The sequence below is a fragment of the Leucopleurus acutus genome (genome assembly GCF_964270905.1).
Source record: "Leucopleurus acutus genome assembly, chromosome: X".
Classification (NCBI taxonomy): Eukaryota; Metazoa; Chordata; class Mammalia; order Artiodactyla; family Delphinidae; genus Leucopleurus; species Leucopleurus acutus.
In genome coordinates, this window is record NC_139148.1 from 53,480,821 (window position 1) to 53,504,686 (window position 23,866).

The 23,866-nt window shown below is 38.4% G+C and overlaps 2 protein-coding genes across 2 annotated transcripts in view; one reads left to right on the forward strand and one right to left on the reverse strand.

The window, feature by feature from the left end:
- Positions 1-9,205, reverse strand: part of MTMR8 (myotubularin related protein 8) — a gene marked incomplete at both ends in the record, with an annotated part of 174,262 nt that extends 165,057 nt beyond the window's left edge. Inside the window, one exon of the mRNA XM_082865100.1 lies at positions 9,182-9,205. Within this exon, the coding sequence (XP_082721226.1) occupies positions 9,182-9,205 (24 nt within the window). The remainder of the gene's footprint in view (positions 1-9,181) is intronic.
- Positions 9,206-9,487: 282 nt separating this feature from the next.
- Positions 9,488-23,866, forward strand: part of LOC309978573 (endogenous retrovirus group K member 25 Env polyprotein-like) — a gene marked incomplete at both ends in the record, with an annotated part of 62,936 nt that continues 48,557 nt past the window's right edge. The window contains one exon of the mRNA XM_082865101.1: positions 9,488-9,607. Coding sequence (XP_082721227.1) covers positions 9,488-9,607 — 120 coding nt within the window. The remainder of the gene's footprint in view (positions 9,608-23,866) is intronic.

Sequence of the window (23,866 nt, forward strand, 5' to 3'; positions counted from 1 at the left end):
TTATACCACAGAATTCCACCCACTGGAGTGAAGGTTCTGAGCCCCATGTCAGGCTTCCCAACCTGGAGGTCTGGCAACAGAGGAGGAATTCCTAGAGAATCAGACTTTGAAGTCCAGTGGGATTTGAGTTCAGGACTTGGACAGAACTGGGAGAAACAGAGACTCCACCCTTGGAGGACACACAAAAAGTAGTATGTACATCGGGACCCAGGGGAAGGAGCAGTGACCCCAGGGGAGACTGAAACAGACCTACGTGCTAGTGTTGGAGGGTCTCCTGCAGAGGCAGGGCATGGCTGTGTATCACCATGGGAACAAGGACACTGGCAGCAGAAGTTCTGGGAAGTACTCCTTGGTGTGAGCCTTCCCAGAGTCTGCCATTAGCCCCACCAAAGAGCCAGGGTAGGCTCCAGTGTTGGATTGCCTCAGGTCAAAGGACCAAGAGGGAAGGAACCCAGTCTCACACATTAGCAGTCAACCGGATTAAAGTTTTACTGAGCTCTGCCCACCAGAGCAACAGTCAGCTCTACACACCACCAGTCCCTCCCATCTAGAAACTTGCACAAGCTTCTTAGATAGCCTCATCCACCAGAGGGAAGACAGCAGATGAAAGAAGAACTACAATCCTGCAGCCTGTGGAACAGAAACCACACTCACAGAAAGATAGAAAACATGAAAAGACAGATAGCTACTTACCAGATGAAGGAACAAGATAAAACCCCAGAAAAACAACTAAATGAAGTGAAGATAGGAAACCTTCCAGAAAAAGAATTCAGAATAATGATGGTGAAGATGATCAGATGAAAGAAATGTTTAACAAAGACCTAGAAGAATTAAAGAACAAACAAACAGAGATGAACAATACAATAACTAAAATGAAAGCTACACTAGAAGGAATCAATAGCAGAAAAACCGAGGCAGAAAAATGGATAAGTGACCTGGAAGACAGAATGGTGGAATTCACTGCTGTGGAACAGAATAAAGAAAAAAGAATGTAAAGAAATGAAGACAGCCTAAGAGACCTCTGGGAAAACATTAAATGCAACAACATTCACATTATAGGGGTGCCAGAAGGAGAAGAGAGAGAGAAAGGACCGGAGAAAATATTTGGAAGAGATTATAGTCAAAAAGTTCCCTAACTTGGGAAAGGAAATAGCCACCCAAGTCCAGGAAGTGCAGAGAGTCCCATACAGGACAAACACAAGGAGAAACACAAGGAGACACATACTAATCAAATTGGCAAAAATTAAAGACAAAGAATAATTATTGAAAGCAGCAAAGGAAAAACAACAAATAACATATAAGGGAACTCCCATAAGGTTAACAGCTGATGTCTCAGCAGAAACTCTACAAATCAGAAGGGAGTTGCATGATGTACTTAAAGTGATGAAAGGGAAGAACCTACAAGCAATATTACTCAACCCAGCAAGGATCTCATTCTGATTTGATGGAGAAATCAAAAGCTTTATTACAGACAGACAAAAGTTAAGAGAATTCAGCACCAGCAAACCAGCTCTGCAACAAATGCTTACAGGAACGTCTCTAAGTAGGAAACACAAGAGAAGAAAAGGACCTACAAAAACAAACACAAAGCAATTAAGAAAATGGTCATAGGAACATACATATTGATAATTACCTTAAATATGAATGGATTAAATGCTCCAACCAAAAGACACAGGCTTGCTGAATGGATACAAAAACAAGACCCATCAATATGCTGTCTAAAATAGACCCACTTCATATCTAGGGACACATACAGACTGTAAGTGAGGGAGTGGAAAAAGATATTCCATGAAAACTGAAACCAAAAAAGCTGGAGTAGCAATACTCATATCAGATAAAATAGACTTTAAAATAAAGAATGTTACAAGAGACAAGGAAGGACACTACATAATGATCAAGGGATCAATCCAAGAAGAAGATATAACAATTATAAATATATATGCACACAACATAGGGGCACATCAATACATAAGGCAATTCCTAAAAGCTATAAAAGAGGAAATCGACAATAACACATAATAGTGGGAGACTATAAAACCTCACTTACACCAGTAGACAGATCATTGAAAATTAAAATAAAGAACGGAAAAGAAGCTTTAAATGACACAATAGACCAGATACATTTAATTGATATTTATAGGACATTACATGCAAAAACAGCAGATTACACTTTCTTCTCAAATGCACAAAGAACTTTCTCCAGGATAGATCATATCATGGGAAATAAATCAAGCCACAGTAAATTTCAGAGTATTGAAATCATATCAAGTATCTTTTCTTTTTTTTTTTTTTCAGTTTAAGAGAACACTTTTTTTTTAACATTTTTATTGGGGTATAATTGCTTTACAATGGTGTGTTAGTTTCTGCTTTATAACAAAGTGAATCAGTTATACACATACATATGTTCCCATATCTCTTCCCTCTTGCGTCCCTACCTCCCACCCTCCCTATCCCACTAATCCAGGCGGTCACAAAGCACCAAGCTGATCTCCCTGTGCTATGCGGCTGCTTCCCACCTTATGATACCTTCCCACCTTAAGATACCTTAAGCTATCTACCTTACGTTTGGTAGTGTATATAAGTCCATGCCTCTCTCGTGCATTGTCACAGCTCACCCTTCCCCCTCCCCATTTCCTCAAGTCCGTTCTCTAGTAGGTCTGTGTCTTTATTCTTGTCTTACCCCTAGGTTCTTCATGACATTTGTTTTTCTTAAATTCCATATATATGTGTTAGCATACGGTATTTGTCTTTCTCTTTCTGACTTACTTCACTCTGTATGACAGACTCTAGGTCTATCCACCTCATTACAAATAGCTCAATTTCGTTTCTTTTTATAGCTGAGCATTATTCTATTGTATATATGTGCCAAATCTTCTTTATCCATTCATATGTTGATGGACATTTAGGTTGCTTCCATGTCCTGGCTATTGTAAATGGAGCTGCAGTGAACATTGTAGTACATGGCTCTTTCTGAATTACGGTTTTCTCAGGGTATATGACCAGTAGTGGGATTGCTGGGTTATATGGTAGTTCTATTTGTAGTTTTTTAAGGAACCTCCATACTGTTCTCCATAGTGGCTGTAACAATTCACATTCCCACCAACAGTGCAAGAGTGTTCCCTTATCTCCACAACCTGTCCAGCATTTATTGTTTCTAGACTTTTTGATGATGGCCATTCTGACTGGTGTGAGATGATATCTCATTGTAGTTTTGATTTGCATTTCTCTAATGATTAATGATGTTGAGCATTCTTTCATGTGTTTGTTGGCAATCTGTATATCGTCTTTGGAGAAATGTCTATTTAGGTCTTCTGCCCATTTTTGGATTGGGTTGTTTGTTTTTTTTGATATTGAGCTGCATGAGCTGCTTGTAAATTTTGGAGATTAATCCTTTGTCAGTTGCTTCATTTGCAAATATTTTCTCCCATAACTGAGGGTTGTCTTTTGGTCTTGTTTATGGTTTCCTTTGCTGTGCAAAAGCTTTTAAGATTCACTAGGTCCCATCTGTTTATTCTTGTTTTTATTTCCATTTCACTAGGAGGCAGGTCAAAAAGGATCTTGCTGTGATTTATGTCATAGAGTGTTCTGCCTATGTTTTCCTCTAAGAGTTTGATAGTTACTGGCCTTACATTTAGGTCTTTAATCCATTTTGAGTTTATTTTTGTTTATGGTGTTAGGGAGTGATCTAATCTCATCCTTTTACATGTAGCTGTCCAGTTTTCCCAGCACCACTTATTGAAGAGGCTGTCCTTTCTCCACTGTACATTCCTGCCACCTTTATCAAAGATAAGGGGACCATATATGCCTCGGTTTATCTCTGGGCTTTCTATCCTGTTCCATTGATCTATCTTTCTGTTTTTGTGCCAGTACCATACTGTCTTGATTACTGTAGCTTTGTAGTATAGTCTGAAGTCAGGGAGCCTGATTCCTCCAGCTCCATTTTTCGTTCTCAAGATTGCTTTGGCTATTCGGGGTCTTTTGTGTTTCCATACAAGTTGTAAAACTTTTTCTTCTAGTTCTGTGAAAAATGCCAGTGGTAGTTTGATAGGGATTGCATTGAATCTGTAGATTGCTTTGGGTAGTAGAATCATTTACACAATGTTGATTCTTCCAATCCAAGAACATGGTATATCTCTCCATCTATTTGGATGATCTTTAATTTCTTTCATCAGTGTTATAATGTTCTGCATATAGCTCTTTTGTGTCCATAGGTACGTTTATACCTAGATATTTTATTCCTTTTGTTGCAGTGGTAAATGGGAGTGTTTTCTTGATTTCACTTTCAGATTTTTCATCATTAGTGTATAGGAAAGCCAGAGATTTCTGTGCATTAATTTTGTATCCTGCAACATTACCAGATTCATTGATTAGCTCTAGTACTTTTCTGGTAGCATCTTTAGGATTCTCTATGTATAGCATCATGTCCTCTGCAAACAGTGACAACTTTATTTCTTATTTTCCGATTTGGATTCCTTTTATTTCCTTTTCTTCTCTGATTGCTGTGGCTAAAACTTCCAAAACTATAGTGAATAAGAGTGGAGAGAATGGGCAACCGTGTCTTGTTCCTGATCTTAGTGGAAATGCTTTCAGTTTTTCACCATTGAGGATGATGTTGGCTTTGGGTTTGTCATATATGGCCTTTATTATGTTGAGGCAAGTTCCCTCTATGCCTACTTTCTGCAGGGTTTTTATCACAAAGAGGTGTTGAATTTTGTCAAAAGCTTTCTCTGCATCTATTGAGATGATCATATGGTTTTTCTCCTTCAATTTGTTAATATGGTTTATCACATGGACTGATTTGTGTATATTGAAGAAACCTTTTATTCCTGGAATAAACCCCACTTGATCATGGTGTATGATCCTTTTAATGTGCTGTTGGTTTCTGTTTGCTAGTATTTTGTTGAGGATTTTTGTATCTATGTTCATCAGTGATATTGGCCTGTAGTTTTCTTTCTTAGTGACATCCTTGTCTGGTTTATGTATCAAGGTGATGGAGGCCTCGTAGAATTAATTTGGGAGTGTTCCTCCGTCTGCTATATTTTGGAAGAGTTTGAAAGGATAGGTGTTAGCTCTCCTCTAAATATTTGACAGAATTCTCCTGTGAAGCCATCTGGTCCTGGGCTTTTGTGTGTTGGAGGATTTTTAATCACAGTTTCAATTTCAGTGCTTGTGATTGGTCTGTTCATATTTCTATTTCTTCCTGATTCAGTATTAACAGGTTGTACATTTGTAAGAAGTTGTCCATTTCTTCCAGGTTGCCCATTTTATTGGCATAGAGTTGCTTGTAGTAATCTCTCACGATCTTCTGTATATCTACATTGTCAATTGTTACTTCTCCTTTTTCATTCCTAATTCTATTGATTTGAGACTTCTCCCTTTTTTTCCTGATGAATCTGGCTAATGGTTTATCTATTTTGTTTATCTTCTCAAAGAACCACGTTTTAGTTTTATTGATCTTTGCTATCGTTTCCTTCATTTCTTTTTCATTTTTTATTGATACGATTTTTATGATTTTTTTCCATCTGCTAACTTTGGGGTATTTTTATTCTTCTCTCTCTAACTGCTTAGTTGCAAGGTTAGGTTGTTTATTCAAGATGTTTCCTGTTTCTTCAGGTGGTCTTGTATTGCTATAAACTACCCTCTTAGAACTGTATTTGCTGCATCCCATAGGTTTTGGGTCATCGTGTCTCCATTGTCATTTGTTTCTAGGTATATTTTGATTTCCTCTTTGATTTGTTCCATGATCACTTCGTTATTAAGTAGTGTATTGTTTAGGCTCCATGTGTTTGTATTTTGTACAGATCTTTTCCTGTAATTGATATCTAGTCTCATAGCGCTGTGGTCAGAAAAGATACTTGATACAATTTCAATTTTCTTAAATATACCAAGCATTGATTTGTGACCCAAGATATGATCTATCCTGGAGAAAGTTCCATGAGCACTTGAGAAAAACGTGTATTCTGTTGTTTTTGGATGGAGTGTCCTATAAATATCAATTAAGTCCATCTTGTTTAATGTATCATTTAAAGTTTTTGTTTCCTTATTTATTTTCATTTTGGATGATCTGTCCATTGGTGAAAGTGAGGTGTTAAAGTCCCCTACTATGAACGTGTTACTGTCGATTTCCCCTTTTATGGCTGTTAGTATTTGCCTTATGTATTGAGGTGCTCCTATGTTGGGTGCATAAATATTTACAATTGTTATATCTTCTTCTTGGATCGATCCCTTGATCATTATGTAGTGTCCTTCTTTGTCTCTTCTAATAGGCTTTATTTTAAAATCTACTTTGTCTGATATGAGTATTGCTACTACAGCTTTCTTTTGGTTTCCATTTGCATGGACTATCTTTTTCCATCCCCTTACTTTCAGTGTATGTGTCTCTAGGTCTGAAGTGGGTCTCTTGTAGACAACATATACACGGGTCTTGTTTTTGTATCCATTCAGCCAATCTGTGTCTTTTGCAGGGAGCATTTAATCTATTTACATTTAAGGTAATTATCGATACGTATGTCCCTATTCCCATTTTGTACATTGTTTTGGGTTCATTATTGTAGGTCTTTTCCTTCTCTTGTGTTTCTTGCCTAGAGAAGTTCCTTTAGCATTTGTTGTAAAGCTGGTTTGGTGATACTGAACTCTCTCCGCTTTTGCTTGTCTGTAAAGGTTTTAATTTCTCCATCAAATCTGAATGAGATCCTTGCTGGTAGAGTAATCTTGGTTGCAGGTTTTTCTCCTTCATCACTTTAAATATGTTCTGCCACTCCCTTCCGGCTTGCAGAGTTTCTACTGAAAGATCAGCTGTTAACCTTATGTGGATTCCCTTGTGTGTTAATTGTTGCTTTTCCCTTGCTGCTTTTAATATGCTTTATTTGTATTTAATTTTTGACAGGTTGATTTATATGTGTCTTCGCGTATTTCTCCTTGGATTTATCCTGTATGGGATTCTCTGTGCATCCTGGACTTCATTTACTATTTTCTTTCCTATATTAGGGAAGTTTTCAACTATAATATCTTCAAATATTTTCTCAGTCACTTTCTTTTTCTCTTCTTCTTCTGGAACCCCTATACTTTGAATGTTGTTGCATTTAATGTTGCCCCAGAGGTCTCTGAGACTGTCCTCAGTTCTCTTCATTCCTTTCTCTTTATTCTGCTCTGCAGTAGTTATTTCCACTATTGTATCTTCCAGGACACTTATCCATTCTTTTCCCTCAGTTATTCTGCTATTGATCCCATCTAGAGTATTTTTCATTTCATTTATTGTGTTGTTCATCGATGTTTGTTTCATCTTTAGTTCTTCTAGGTCCTTGTTAAATGTTTCTTGCATTTTCTCTATTCTATTTCCAAGATTTTGGATCACTTTTACTATCCTTATTCTGAATTCTTTTTCAGGTAGACTGACTATTACCTCTTCATTTGTTAGGTCTGGTTGGTTTTTATCTTGCTCCTTCATCTGCGGTGTGTTTTTCTGTCTTCTCAGTTTGTTTATCTTACTGTGTTTGGTGTCTCCTTTTTGCAGGCTGCAGGTTCTTAGTTCTCGTTGATTTTGGTGTCTGTCCCCAGTGGCTAAGGTTGGTTCAGTGGATTGTGTCAGCTTTCTGGTGGTGGGGACTAGTGCCTGTGTTATGCTGGATGAGGGTGGATCTTGTCTCTCTGGTGGGCAGGTCCAGGTCTGGTGGTGTGTTTTCGGGTGTCTGTGGACTTATTACTATTTTAGGCAGCCTCTCTGCTAATGGATGGGGTTGTGTTCCTGTTTTGCTAGTTGTTTGGCATAGGGTGTCCAGCACTGTACGTTGCTGGTCGTTGATTGAAGATGGGTGCTGGCGTTGAAATCGAGATCTCTGGGATATTTTTGCCATTTGATATTATGTGGAGCTGGGAGGTCTCTTGTTGACCAGAGTCCTGAAGTTGGCTCTCCCACCTCAGAGGCACAGCACTGACTCTTGGCTGCAGCACCAAGAGCCTTTCATCCACACGGCTCAGACTAGAAGTGAGAAAAAGTAGAGAGAAAGAATTACTAGAAGTAGGAAGAACGAAAGAAAGAAAGGAGGAAACGAAGGAAGGAAGAAAGAAGAAAAGAAGGAAAGAATGAAAGAAGGCAGGGATGGAGGGAGGGAAGCTGGGAGGAAGGAAGGATGGAAGGAAGGAGGGAGGGAGGGAAAAAAGAAAGAAAGAAAGAAGATAAAGTAAAATATAATAAAGGTATTAAATTAAAAATAATTATTAAGAAAATAAATTTAAAAAAAAACGGACAAATAGAACCTTAGGACAAATGGTGGAAGCAAAGCTATACAGAGAAAATCTGATACAGAAGAATACACATACACTCTTACAAAAAGAGGAAAAGGGGAAAGAATCATAAATCTTGCTCATGTATTCCACAGATGCAGGGTATATCAAGTTGATTGTGGAGCTTTATTCTGCTTCTGAGGCTGCTGGGAGAGATTTCCCTTTCTCTTCTTTGTTCTCACAGCTTCCAGGTGTTTGGATTTGGTCCTGCCTCTTTGTGTAGGTCGCCAGAGGGCGTCTGTTTTTCGCTCAAACAGGACGGGGTTAAAGGAGCCGCTGATTCGGGGACTCTGGCTCACTCAGACCTGGGGAAGGGACAGGCATGGAGTGCGTAGAAGGCCTGCGGTGGCAGAGGCCAGTGTGACATTGCACCAGCCTGAGGCTCGCCATGCATTCTCCCAGGGAAGTTGTCCCTGGATACCCGGATCCTGGCAGTGGTGGGCTGCACAGGCTCCCCAGAAGAGGGGTGTGAATAGTGACCTGTGCTCACACGCAGGCTTCTTGGTGGCAGCAGCAGCAGCCTTAGCGTCTCATGCCCATCTCTGGGGTCCGTGCTTTTAGCCTTGGCAAGCGCCCGTCTCTGGAGCTCCTTTAAGTAGCGCTCTTAATCCCCTCTCCTCATGCACCAGGAAACAAATAGGGAAGAAAAAGTCTCTTGCGTCTTCAACAGCTTCAGACCTTTTCCCAGACTCCCTCCCGGCTAGCCGTGGTGCACTAACCCCTTCAGGCTGTGTTCACGCCGCTAACACCAGTCCTCTCCCTGCACTCCGACCGAACCCCAAGCCTCAGCTCGCAGCCTCGCCTGCCCCAGCGGGTGAGCAGACAAGCCTCTGAGGCTGGTGAGTGCCAGTCGGCACTGATCCTCTGTGTGGGAATCTCCCCACTTTGCCTTCCGTACCCCTGTTGTTGCGCTCTGCTCCATGGCTCCGAAGCTCCCCCACTGCACCAACCGCAGTCTCCACATGCAAAGGGGCTTCCTAGTGTGTGGAAACATTTCCTCCTTCACAGCTCCCTCCCACTGGTGCAGGTCCCGTCCCTATTCTTTTGTCTCTGTTTTTTCATTTTTTCTTTTGCCCTACCCAGTTATGTGGGGAGTTTCTTGTCTTTTGTGAGGTCTGAGGTCTTCTGCCAGCATTCAGTAGGTGTTCTGTAGGTGTTGTTCCACGTGTAGAGGTATTTCTGGTGTATCCGGCCTGTCGTCCGCATGACTGTCATGGCTTCGGGCACTGGGGACCCTGCAGAGCCGGCAGCCTCAGTGAGGCTGCCCTCCCCTCGGCCTCTGGGGCAGTTCTGTGATGGCAGAGGGAAGAGACCCCGAGCTGCGGTAGTTCCAGCTCTCTCAAGCATCTTTTCTGACCACAACATTATGAGATTAGAAATGAATTACAGAGAAAATAATGTAAAAAATACAAACACATGGAGGCTAAACAATAAGTTACTAAATAACAAAGAGATCACTGAAGAAATCAAAGAGGAAATCAAAAAATACCTAGAGAAAAATGACAATGAAAACATGATGATCCAAAACCTAAGGGATGCAGCAAAAGCAGTTCTATGATGGAGGTTTATACCTATACAAGTCTACCTCATGAAAAAAGAAAAATCTACCCTTACACCTAAAGGAACCAGAAAAAGAAGAACAAAACCCAAAGTTAGCCGAAGGAAAGAAATCATAAAGATGAGAGCAAAAATAAATGAAATGGAAACAAAGAAAACAATAGCAATGATCAATAAAACTAAAAGCTGGTTCTTTGAGAAGATAAAGAAAATTGATAAACCATTAGGCAGACTCATCAAGAAAAAGAGGGAGAGAGCTCAAATCAATAAAATTAGAAATGAAAAAGGAGAAGTTACAACAGACACCTCAGAAATACAAAGCGTCCTAAGTGACTACTACAAGAAACTCTATGCCAATAAAATAGAACACCTGGAAGAAATTGACAAACTCTTAGAAAGATATAACCTTCCAAGACTGAACTAGGAAGAAATAGAAAATATGAACAGAACAATCAAAAAGAATGAAATTGAAACTGTGATTGAAAACCTTCCAACAAACAAAAGTCCAGCAACAGATGGCTACACAGGTGAATTATATCAAACATTTAGAGAAGAGCTAACACCCATCCTTCTCAAACTCTTCCAAAAAATAGCAGAGGCAGGAACACTCCCAAACTCATTCTACGAGGCCACCATCATTCTGATACCAATACCAGACAAAGATACTACATAAAAAGAAAATTACATAACAATATCATTGATGAATATAGACACAAATATCCTCAACAAAATACTACCAAACAGAATCCCACAATACATTAAAAGGATTATATACCATGATCACATAGGATTTATCCCAGGGATACAAGGATTCTTCAATATACGTAAATCAATCAATGTGATAAACCATATTAACAAATTGAAGAATAAAAACCATATGATCATCTCAATACAAGCAAAAAGCTTTTGACAAAATTCAACACCCATTTATGATAAAAACACTCCAGAAAGTGTGCATAGAGGGAACTTACCTCAATATAATAAAGGCCATATATGACAAACCCACAGCAAACATCATTCTCAATGGTGAAAAACTGAAAGCATTTCCTCTAAGATCAGGAAGACAAGGATGTCCACTCTCAGCACTAATATTGAACATGATTTTGGAAGTCCTAGCCAAGCAATCAGAGAAGAAAAAGAAATAAAAGGAATACAAATTGGAAAAGAAGTAGTAAAACTGTCACTGTTTGCAGATGACATGATATTATACAGAGAGAATCCTAAAGTTGCCACCAGAAAACTACTATTGTTAATCAATGAATTTGGTAAAGTTGCAGGATACAAAATTAATGCACAGAAATCTCTGGCATTACTATACACTAATGATGACAAATCTGAAAGAGAAATTAAGGAAACACTCCCATTTACCACTGCAACAAAAAGAATAAAATATCTAGGAATAAACCTACCTAGGGAGACAAAGACCAGTATGCAGAAAACTATGACACTTATGAAAGAAATTAAAGATGAAACCAACAGATGGAGAGATATACCATGTTCTTGGATTGGAAGAATCAATACAGTGAAAATGACTATACTACCCAAAGCAATCTACAGAATTAATTCAATCCCTATCAAATTACCAGTGGCATATTTTAAGGAACTAGAACAAAAAAATCTTAAAATTTGGATGGAGACAAAAAAGACCCCGAATAGCCAAAGCTGTCTTGAGGGAAAAAAACGGAGCTGGAGGAATCAGACTCAGTGACTTCAGACTATACCACAAAGCTACAGTAATCAAGACAATATGGTACTGGCATAAAACCAGAAACATAGATCAATGGAACAAGACAGAAACCCAGAGATAAACCCATGCACCTATGGTCAACTAATCTATGACAAAGGAGGCAAAGATATACAATGGTGAAAAGACAGTCTCTTCAATAAGTGTTGCTGGGAAAACTGGACAGCTACATGTAAAAGAATGAAATTAGAACACTCCCTAACACCATACACAAAAATAAACTCAAAATGCATTTGAGACCTAAATGTAAGACCGGACAATATAAAACTCTTACAGGAAAACATAGGCAGAACACTCTGGCAAAAATCACTGCAGTATCTTTTTTGATCCACCTCCTAGAGTAATGGAAATAAAAACAAAAATAAACAAATGGGACCTAATGAAACTTCAAAGTTTTTGCACAGCAAAGGAAACCATAAACAAGATTAAAATACAACCCTCAGAATGGGAGAAAATATTTGCAAATGAATCAACAAAGGATTAGTCTCCAAAATATATAAACAGCTCATGCAGCTCGATATTTAGAAAACAAACAACCCAGTCCAAAAATGGGCAGAAGACCTAAATAGACATTTCTCCAAAGAAGACATACAGGTGGCCAAGAAGCACATGGAAAGCTGCTCAACATCACTAATTATTATAGAAATGCAAATCGAAACTACAATGAGGTATCACTTCACAACAGTTAGAATGGGCATAATCAGAAAATCTACAAACAATAAATGCTGGAGAGGGTGTGGAGAAAAGGGAACCCTCTTGCACTGTTGGGGGGAATGTAAATTGATACAGCCACTATGCAGAACAGTATGGAGGTTCCTTAAAAAACTAAAAATAGAATTACCATATGATTGAGCAATCCCACTACTGGGCATATACCCAGATAAAACTATAATTCAAAAAGACACATGCACCCCAATGTTCATTGCAGCACTATTTACAGTAGCCAGATCATGGAAGCAACCTAAATGCCTATCGACAGAGGAATGGATAAAGAAGATGTGGTATGTATATACAATGGAATATTACTCAGCCATATAAAGGAATGAAATTCAGTCATTTGTTGAGACATGGATGGATCTAGTGACTGTCATTCAGAGTGAAGTAAGTCAGAAAGGGAAAAACAAATATCATATATTAACGCATATATGTGGAACCTATAAAACTGGTACTGATGAACCGGTTTGCAGGGCAGAAATTGAGACACAGATGTAGAGAACAAATGTATGGACACCAAGGGGGGAAAGCAGCAGAGGGGTGGGAGTGGTGTTGTGATGAATTGGTCTATTTGGACTGACACGTATACACTGATGTGTATAATATTGATGACTAATAAGGACCTGGTGTATAAAAAAATAAAATAAAATGAAAAACCAAACAAGAGATTATTATCTAGACAATATAAAGGACTACTGTAATTCAAAGAGAAAAAGACAGAGGCTGTAATAGAAAAAGAGGCAAAACATAAAAAGGCAAGTTACAGAATAGGAAATCCAATAAGCATACAACCATGAAGAGACACTCAAAACATTGGAATCATATAAACGAAAATTAAAACCAAAAGATATTGCTTTAAGGCTGTAAGACTGGCAAAAACTGGAAGGCTAGAAAATGCCAAGTGTTGATAGGGATGTGGGGATAAAAGAACCCTCATCTACTACAACTGGCAGGGGGTGAGGGGGTATAGAGAGATTGAGACTATTTAGGAGGGCAATCTGGTACTACATAAGGAAAATACACATAAAAAAGTACACTCTATGACACAGGAATTCTATTCTTGAAAATGAGCCCAAAGAAATTTTCATACAGGTTCTAAAGAGGATATATACAAGAATGAACATTTCCATCACTGGCAGAATAGATAGGTCAGATGTGGTGGAGCATTAAGCAAGTATTAGAACCAATGCATTGGAGGTACACATAGCAACATGAATAGATCCAAGAAATGCATAATTTAGTGAAAAAGTAAGAAACAGAATGATATACTGCAGATATCACTAGTTACATAAATTAAAAATTCATGCATATGGAACAGCCATCATGTTTTAAAGGACATATTCATTGAATCTGTAGATTGCTTTGTGTAGTATAGTCATTTTTACAATGTTGATTCTGCCAATCCAAGAACATGGTGTATCTCTCCATCTATTTGTACCATCTTTAATTTCTTTCATCAGTGTCTCATAATTTTCTGCACACAGATCTTTTGTCTCCTTAGGTAGGTTTATTCCTAGATATGTTATTCTTTTAGTTGCAATGGTAAATGGGAGTGTTTTCTTAATTTCACTTTCAGATTTTTCATCATTAGTGTATAGGAATGCAAGAAATTTCTATGCCTTAATTTTGTATCCTGCTATTATACCAAATTCATTAATTAGCTCTAGTAGATTTCTGGTAGCAACTTTAGGATTCTGTATATATAGTATAATGTCATCTTCAAACAGTGACAGTTTTACTCTTTTCCCAATTTGGATTGCTTTTATTTCTTTTTCTTCTCTCATTGCTGTGCCAAAAACTTCCAAAACTATGTTGAATAAGAGTAGTGACAGTGGGCAACCATTTCTTTTTTCTGATCTTAGTGGAAATGGTTTCAGTTTTTCACCATTGAGGATGATGTTGGCTGTGGGTTTGTCATATATGGCCTTTATTATGTTGAGGAAAGTTCCCTCTATGCCTACTTTCTGGAGAGTATTTTAACATAAATGTTTGTTGAATTTTGTTGAAAGATTTCTCTGCAACTATTGAGATGATCATGTGGTTTTTCTCCTTCAATTTGTTAATATGGTGTATCACATTGATTGATTTGCGCATATTGAAGAATGCTTGCATTCCTGGGATAAATCCCACTTGATCATGTTGTATGATCCTTTTAATATGCTGTTGGATTCTGTTTGCTAGTATCTTGTTGAGGATTTCTGCATCTATGTTCATCAGTGATATTGGCCTGTAGCTTTCTATCAAACTAACACTGGCATTTTTCACAGAACTAGAACAAAAATGTTCACAATTTGTATGGAAAAACAAAATAACCTGAATAGCCAAATCAATCTTGAGAAAGAAACATGGAGCTGGAGGAATCAGGCTCCCTGTCTTAAGACTATACTACAAAGCTACAGCAATCAAGCCAGTATGGTTCTGGCACAAAAATAATAATATAGATCAATGGAACAGGATAGAATACCCAGCAATAAACCCACGCATTTACGGTCACCTTATCTTTGATAAAGGAGGCAAGAATATACACTGGAGAAAAGACAGCCTCTTAAATAAGTGGTGCTGGGAAAACAGGACAGCTACATGTAAAAGAATGAAATTAGAACACTCCTTAACAACATACACAAAAATAAACTCAAAATGGATTAAAGGCCTAAATGTAAGGCCAGAAACTATCAAACTCTTAGAGGAAAACATAGGCAGAACACTCTATGACATAAATCACAGTAAGATCCTTTTACACCCACCTCCTAGAGAAATGGAAATAAAAACAAAAATAAACAAATGGGACCTAATGAATCTTAAAAGCTTTTGCACAGCAAAGGAAACCATAAACAACACCAAAAGACAACCCTCAGAATGGGAGATAATATTTGCAAATGAGGCAACTGACAAAGGATTAATCTCCAAAATTTACAAGCAGCTCATGAAGCTCAATAACAAAAAAACAAACAATCCAATCCAAAAATGGGCAGAAGACCTAAATAGACATTTCTCCAAAGAAGATATACAGACTGCCAACAAACACATGAAAGAATGATCAACATCATTAATCATTAGAGAAATGCAAATCAAAACTACAGTGAGATATCATCTCACACCGGTCAGAATGGCCATCATCAAAAAATCTACAAACAATAAACATTGGAGAGGGTGTGGAGAAAAGGGCACCCTCCTGCACTGTTGGTGGGAATGTAAATTGATACAGCCACTATGGAGAACAGTATGGAGGTTCCTTAAAAACTAAAAATAGAACTACTATATGACCGAGCAATCCCACTACTTGGCATATACCCTGAGAAAACCATAATTCAAAAAGAGTCATGTACCAAAATGTTCATTGCAGCTCTATTTACAATAGCCAGGACATGGAAGCAATCTAATTGTCCATCAACAGATAAATGGATGAAGAAAATATGGCACATATATACAATGGAATATTATTCAACTGTAAAAAGAAATGAAATTGAATTATTTGTAGTGAGGTGGATGGAACTAGAGTCTGTCATATAGAGGGAAGTAAGTCAGAAAGAGAAAAATAAATACCGTATGCTAACACACATATATGGAATTAAGAAAAAATAAGGTCATGAAGAACCTAGGGGCAAGACGGGAATAAAGACACAGACCTACTAGAGAATGGACCTGAGGATACAGGGAGGGGGAATGGTAAGCTGGGACAATGTGAGAGAGTGGCATGGACATATATACACTACCAAACGCAAAATAGATAGCTACTGGGAAGCAGCCGGATAGCACAGGGAGATCAGCTCGGTGCTTTGTGACCACCTAGAGGGGTAGCATAGGGAGGGTGGGAAGGAGGGAGATGCAAGAGGTAAAAGATATGGGAACATATGTGTGTGTATAACTCATTCAGTTTGTTATAAAGCAGAAACTACACACCATTTTAAAGCAATTATACTCCGAAAAAGATGTTTTAAAAAAAGACATATTCAAATATAACATTAGTCACATTAGAATGCTTGCATATAATAAGGAAGGGAAATAGAAGAAAAGGGGGATAAATTAATAGGTCCAGGCATACCTTGTTTTAATGTGTTTCATTGCTCTCTGCAGATATTTAGTTTTATACAAATTGAAGGTTTGTGGCAAACCTGTGTCTAACAATTCTATCTGTGCCATTTTCCAAAAGGATTTGCTCATTTCATGTCTCTGTGCCAAATTTTGCTAATTCTCACAATGTTTCAAACCTTTCCTTTTTATTATATTTGTTATGGTGATGTGTAATCAGTGATCTTTGATGCTTCTATTATAATTGTTTGGGGATGACATTAACCATGTGCATACAAGACAGGGAACTCAATCAATAAATGTTGTCTGTGTTCTCACTACTCCACCAACAGCCATTCCCCTTCTCTCTCCCTCTCCTTGGGGCCTCCCTATTCCCTGAGACACCACAGTATTGAAAATAGGCCAATTAACAACACTACAATGGCTTCTACTGTTCAAGTAAAAGGAAGAGAAGCATGTCTCTCACTTTAAGTCAAAAACTAGAAATGATTAAGATCAGTAAGGAAGGTAGACCTTCAAGATGGTGAAGGAGTAAGACTTGGAGATCACCTTCCCCCTACAAATACATCAGAAATACATCTACATGCGGAACAACTCCTACAGAATACTTACTGAACGCTGGCAGAAGACCTCAGACTTCCCAAAAGGCAAGAAACTCCCCATGTACCAGGGTAGGGCAAAAGAAAAAACAGAGACAAAAGCATAGGGACAGAACCTGCACCACAGGGATGGAGCTGTGAAGGAGGAAATCTTTCCCCACACTAGGAAGCCCCTTCACTGGCAAAGATGGGGGGGGGGTGGGAAGCTTCGGAGCCATAGAAGAGAATGCAGCAGTAAGGATGCAGAGGGCAAAGCGGAGAGATTCCCACACAGAGTATCAGTGCCAACCAGCACTCAGCAGCCTGAGAGGCTTGTCTGCTTACCCACTGGAACGGGTGGGAGAAGGGAGCTGAGGCTCCAGCTTTGAAGTTCAGATCCCAGGGAGAGGACTGGGTTTGGCTGTGTGAAGACAGCCTGAAAGGGGCTAGTGCACCACAGCTAACAGGGAGGGAGCCCAGGAAAAGGTCTGGAACTGCCTAAGAGGCAAGAGACCATTGTTTTGGGGTGCAGGAGGAGAGGGGATTCAGAGCACTGCCTAAACGAGCTCCAGAGTTGGACGTGATCCGTGACTATCAGCGCAGACACCAAGACGGGCATGAAATGATAAGGTTGCTGCTGCAGCCACCAAGAAGCCTGTGTGCAAGCAGGAGCATGCTCCTCCCAGGAGCACGCACAGCCTGCCACTGCCAGGGTCCTGTAATCCAAGGAAAACTTCACCGGGAGAACAAACGGCACGCCTCAGGCTGCTGCAACGTCACACCGGCCTCTGCTGACAAAGGCCTGCCCCCCGCATTATATAACCCCACATTATATAACCCTTCCTCCCCCCAGCCTGAGTGAGCCAGAGCCACCTAATCAGCTACTACTTTACCCCTGTCCAGTCTGAATGAAGAACAGATGCCCTCAGGTGACCTACACACAGAGGTGGGGTCAAATCAAAAGCTGAACCCCAGGACCTGTGGGAAAAAAGAAGAGAAAGGGAAATTTCTCCCAACAGCCCCAGGAGCAGTGGATTAAATCTCCACAATCAACTTGATGTACACTGCATCTGTGGAATACCTGAATAGACAACTAATCATCCCAAAATTGAGGCAGTGGATTTGGGGAGCAACTGTAGACTTGGGGTTTACTTTCTACATCTAACTTGTTTATGGTTTATGTTTATCTTAGTTTAGTATTCAGAATATATTATCATTGGTAGATTTGTTTTTCGGTTTGGGTGCTCTCTTCTTTCTTTCTTTCTTTTCTTATTACTTTTTATTTTTTCTTAATTTTTAATAATGTTTATTTTTTATTTTAATAACTTTATTTTATTTATTTATTTATTTTTCTTTCTTTCTATTTTTCTTCTCCCTTTTCTTCTGAGCTGCGTGGATGAAAGGATCTTGGTGCTCTGACCAGGTTTCAGACCTGTGCCTCTGACGTGGGAGAGCTGAGTTCAGAACATTGATTGACAAGAGACCTCCCAGCTCCACATAACATCAAATGGCGAAAACTCTCCCAGATAGCTCCATCTCAACACTAAGACCCAGCTCCATTCAATAACCAGCAAGCTTCAGTGCTTGACACCAGATTCCAACAACTAGCAACATAGGAACACAACCCCACCCATTAGCAGAGAGGCTTCATAAAATCATAATAAGGTAGCATACACCCAAAAACAAACCACTGAATGCAGTCCTGCCCACCAGAAAGAGAATATCCAGGCTTATGCAACAGAAAACAGGCACCAGTCCTCTTCACCAGAAAGCCTACACAACCCACTGAACCAACCTTAACCACTGGGGTCAGACACCAAAAACTATGGGAACTACGGACCTGCAGCCTGCAAAAAGGAGACACCAAACACAGTAAGTTAAGCAAAATGAGAAGACAGACAAACACACAGAAGATGAAGAAGCAAGGTAAAAACCCACCAGACCAAACAAATGAGGAGGAAATAGGCAGTCTACCTGAAAAAGAATTCAGAATAAGGATAGTAAAGGTGATCCAAAATATTGGAAATAGAATGGAGAAAATACAAGAAACACTTAACAAGGACCTATAAGAACAAAAGAGCAAAGAAACAATGATGAACAACACAATAAATGACATTAAAAATTCTCTAGAAGGAATCAATACCAGTATAACTGAGGCAGAAGAATGGAAAAGTGACATGGAAGATAATAGTGGAAAAAACTACCTCAGAGCAGAAAAAGGAAAAAAGAATGAAAAGAATTGAGGACAGTCTCAGACCCCTATGGGACAACATTAAATGCACCAACAGTGGAATTATAGGGGTCCCAGAAGAAGAAGAGAAAAAGAAAGGGACTGAGAAAATATTTGAAGAGATTATAGTTGAAAACGTCCCTAATATGGGAAAGGAAATAGTCAATCAAGTCCAGGAGGCACAGAGAGTCCCATACAGGATAAATCCAAGGATAAACATGCCAGGACACATATTAATCAAACTATCAAAAATTAAATACAAAGAAAAAATATTAAAAGCAGCAAGGGAAAAACAACAAATAACATACAAGGAAATCCCCATAAGGTTAACAGCTGATCTTTCACCAGAAACACTGCAAGCCAGAAGGCAGTGGCAGGACATATTTAAGGTGATAAAAGGGAAAATCCTACAACCAAGATGACTCCACCCAGCAAGGATCCCATTCACATTTGATGGAGAAATTAAAATCTTTACAAACAAGCAAAAGTTAAGATAATTCATCACCACAAAACCACTTTTACAACAAATGCTAAAGGAGCTGCTCTAGGCAGGAAACACAAGAGAAGGAAAAGACCTACAACAACAAAGCCAAAACAATTAAGAAAATGGTAATAGGAACATACATATTGATAACTACCTTAAAAGTGAATGGATTAAATGCTCCTACTAAAAGGCAGAGACTGGCTGAATGGATACAAAAACAAGACCCATATATACGCTGTCTACAAGAGACCCATTTCAGACCTAGGGACACATACAGACTGGACATGAGGGTATGGAAAAAGATATTCCATGAAAATGGAAATCAAAATAAACCTGGAGTAGCATTTCTCATATCAGACAAAATAGACTTTAAAATAAAGACTCTTCCAAGAGACAAAGAAAGACACTACATAATGATCAAGGGATCAATCCAAGAACAAGATATAACAATTGTAAATATTTATGAACACAGTATAAGAGCACCTCAATACATAATGCAAATGCTAACAGCCATAAAAGGGGAAATCAACAGCAGCACATAAGAGTAGGGGACTTTAACACCCCAATTTCACCAATGGACAGATCATCCAAAATGAACATAAATAAGGCAACACAAGCTGTAAATTACACATAAAACAAGATGGACTTAATTGATAGTTATAGGGCATTCCATACCCCAAAAAACAGAATACCCTTTCTTCTCAAGTGCTCATGGAACATTCTCCAGAAGATCATATATTGGGTCACAAATCAAGCCTTGGTAAATTTAAGAAAATCGAAATTTTATCAAGTATCTTTCATGACCACAATGCTATCAGACTAGATATCAATTACAGAAAAAAAAAACCTGAAAGAAATACAAACACACAGAGGCTAAACAATACACTACCAAATAACCAAAGATCACTGAAGAAATCAAAAATTACCAAGAAACATATGACAATGAAAACACAATGACCCAAAACCTATTGGATGCAGCAAAAGCAGTTCTAAGAGGGAAGTTTATAGTAATACAGTCCTACGTCAAGAAACAAGAAACATCTCAAATAAACAACCTAACCTTGCACCTAAAGCAATTAGAGAAAAAATAACAAAAAAACCCCAAAGTTAGCAGAAGGAAGGAAATCATAAAGATCATATCAGAAATACATGAAAGAAATGAAATAAAAGAAATTAAGGAAACAGTAGCAAAGATCAATAAAACTAAAAGCTGGTTCTTTGAAAAGATAAACAAAACTGATAAACCATTAGCCAGACTCATCAAGAAAAAAAGTCAGAAGACTCAAACGAACAGAATTACAAATGAAAAAGGAAAAGTAACAAGTGACACCGCAGAAATACAAAGGATCATGAGAGATTACTACAAGCAACTATATGCCAATAAAGTGGACCACCTGGAAGAAATGGACAAATTCTGAGGAAAGTACAACGTTCTGTGACTGAACCAGGAAGAAATAGAACATATAAACAGACCAATCACAAGCACTAACATTGAGACTGTGATAAAAAAATTTTCCAACAAAGAAAAGCCCAGGATCAGATGGATTCACAGGAGGATTCTTTCAAACATTTATAGAAGAGCTAACACCTGTCATTCTCAAACTCTTCCAAACTATAGCAGAGGGAGGAGCACTCCCAATCACATTCTATGAAGCCACCATCACCCTGATACCAAAACCAGACAAATATGTCACAAAGAAAGACAACTACAGTCTAATAACACTGATGAATATTGATGCAGAACTCCTCAACAAAATACTAGCAAACACAATCCAACAGCACATTAAAAGAATCATACACCATGATCAAGAGGGGTTTATCCCAGGAATGCAAGGATTCTTCAATATACATGAATCAATCAATGCAATACACCATATTAACAAACTGAAGGAGAAAAACCACATGATAATCACAATAGATGCAGAAAAAGCTTTTGACAAAATTCAACACCCATTTATGATAAAAAACTCTTCAGAAAGTAGGCATAGAGGGAACCTACCTCAACATAATAAAGGCCCCATAGGACAAACCCACAGCCAACATCATTCTCAATGGTGAAAAACAGAAACTATATCCACTAAGATCAGAAACAAGACAAGGTTGCCCACTCTCACAACTATTATTCAACATCGTTTTGGAAGTTTTCACTACAGCAATCAGAGAAGAAAAAAAAAAGGAATTCAAATTGGAAAAGAAGAAGTAAAGCTGTCACTGTTTGCAGATGACATGATAGTATACATAGAGAATCCTAAAGATGCTACTGGAAAACTACTAGAGCTAATCAATGAATTTGGTAAAGTTGCAGGATACAAAATTAATGCACAGAAATCCCTGGCATTCCTATACACTCATGATGAAAAATCTGAAAGAGAAATTAAGGAAACATTTCCATTTACCACTGCAACAAAAATAATAAAATACCTAGGAATAAACCTACCCTAGGAGACAAAAGACCTGTAGGCAGAAAAGTATAAGTCACTGATGAAAAACTAAAGATGATACAAACAGATGGAGAGATATACCATGTTCTTGGATTGGAAGAATCAACATTGTGAAAATGACTATAGAATCCAAAGCAATCTACAGATTAAATGCAATCCCTATCAAACAACCAATGGCATTTTTCAAAGAATGAGAACAAAAAATTGCACAATTTGTATGGAAACACAAAAGACCCTGAAGAGCCAAAGCATCTTGAGAAAGAAAAACATAGCAGGAGGATTCAGGCCCCCTGACTTCAGACTATACTACAAAGCTACAGTAATCAACAGTACACTACTGGCAGAAAAACAGAAATATAGGTCAATGGAACAAGATAGAAATCCCAGAGATAAAGCCACCCACATATGGTCACCTTATCTTTGATAAAGTAGGCAAGAATATGCAGTGGAATAAAGACAGTCTCTTCAATAAGTGGTGCTGGGAAAACTGGACAACCTCAAGTAAAAGTATGAAATTAGAACACTCCCTAACACCATACACAAAAATAAACTCAAAATGGATTAAAGACATAAATTTAAGGCCAGACATGATCAAACTCTTAGAGGAAAACATAGGCAGAACACTATTACATAAATCACAGCAAGATCCTTTTTAACCCATCTCCTAGAGAAATGGAAATAAAAACAAAAATAAACAAGTAGGACCTAATGAAACTTAAAAGCTTTTGCACAGCAAAGGAAACCATAAACAAGACGAAAAGACAACACTCAGAATGGGAGAAAATATTTGCAGATGAAGCAATTGACAAAGGATTAATCTCCAAAATTTACTAGCAGCTCATGCAGCTCAGTAACAAAAAAAAAAACAACAACAACAACCTAATCCAAAAATGTGCAGAAGACCTAAATAGACATTTCTCCAAAGAAGATATACAGATCGCCAACTAACACATGAAAGGATGCTCAACATCATTAATCATTTGAGAAAGGCATATCAAAACTACAATTAGGTATCACCGCACACCTGTCAGAATAGCCATCATCAAAAAATGTACAAACAATAAATGCTGGAGTGGGTGTGGAGAAAAGGGAACTTTCTTGCACTCTTGATGGGAATGTAAATTGATACAGCCACTATGGAGAACAGTATGGACGTTCCTTAAAAGTAAAAAATATAACTACCATATGACCCAGCAATCCCACTACCGGGCATATACCCCGAGAAATCCATAATTCAAAGAGTCATATGCCACAGTGTTCATTGCAACACTATTTACAGTAGCCAGGACATGGAAGCAACCTAAGTGTCGATTGACAGATGAATGGATAAAGAATATGTGGCACATATATACAGTGGAATATTACTCAGCCATAAAAGGAAATGAAATTGAGTTATTTGAGGTGAGGTGGATGAACGTAGAGTCTGTCATACACAGTGAAGTAAGTCAGAAAGAGAAAAACAAACACCATATGCTAACACATATATATGGAATCAAAAAAAATAGTTCTGATGAACCTAGGGACAGGACAGGAATAAAGACGTAGATCTAGAGAATGGACTTGAGGACACGGGAGGGGGAAGTGTAAGCTGGAATTAAGTGATAGAGTAGCACTGACATATATACACTACCAAATGTAAATAGATAGCTAGTGGGAAGCAGCCACATAGCACAGGCAGATCAGCTCAGTGCTTTGTGACCACCTAGAGGGGTGTGATAGGGAGGGTGGCGGGGAGATGCAAGAGGGCAGGGATATGGGGATATATGTATACACATAGCTGATTCAATTTGTTATACAACAGAAACT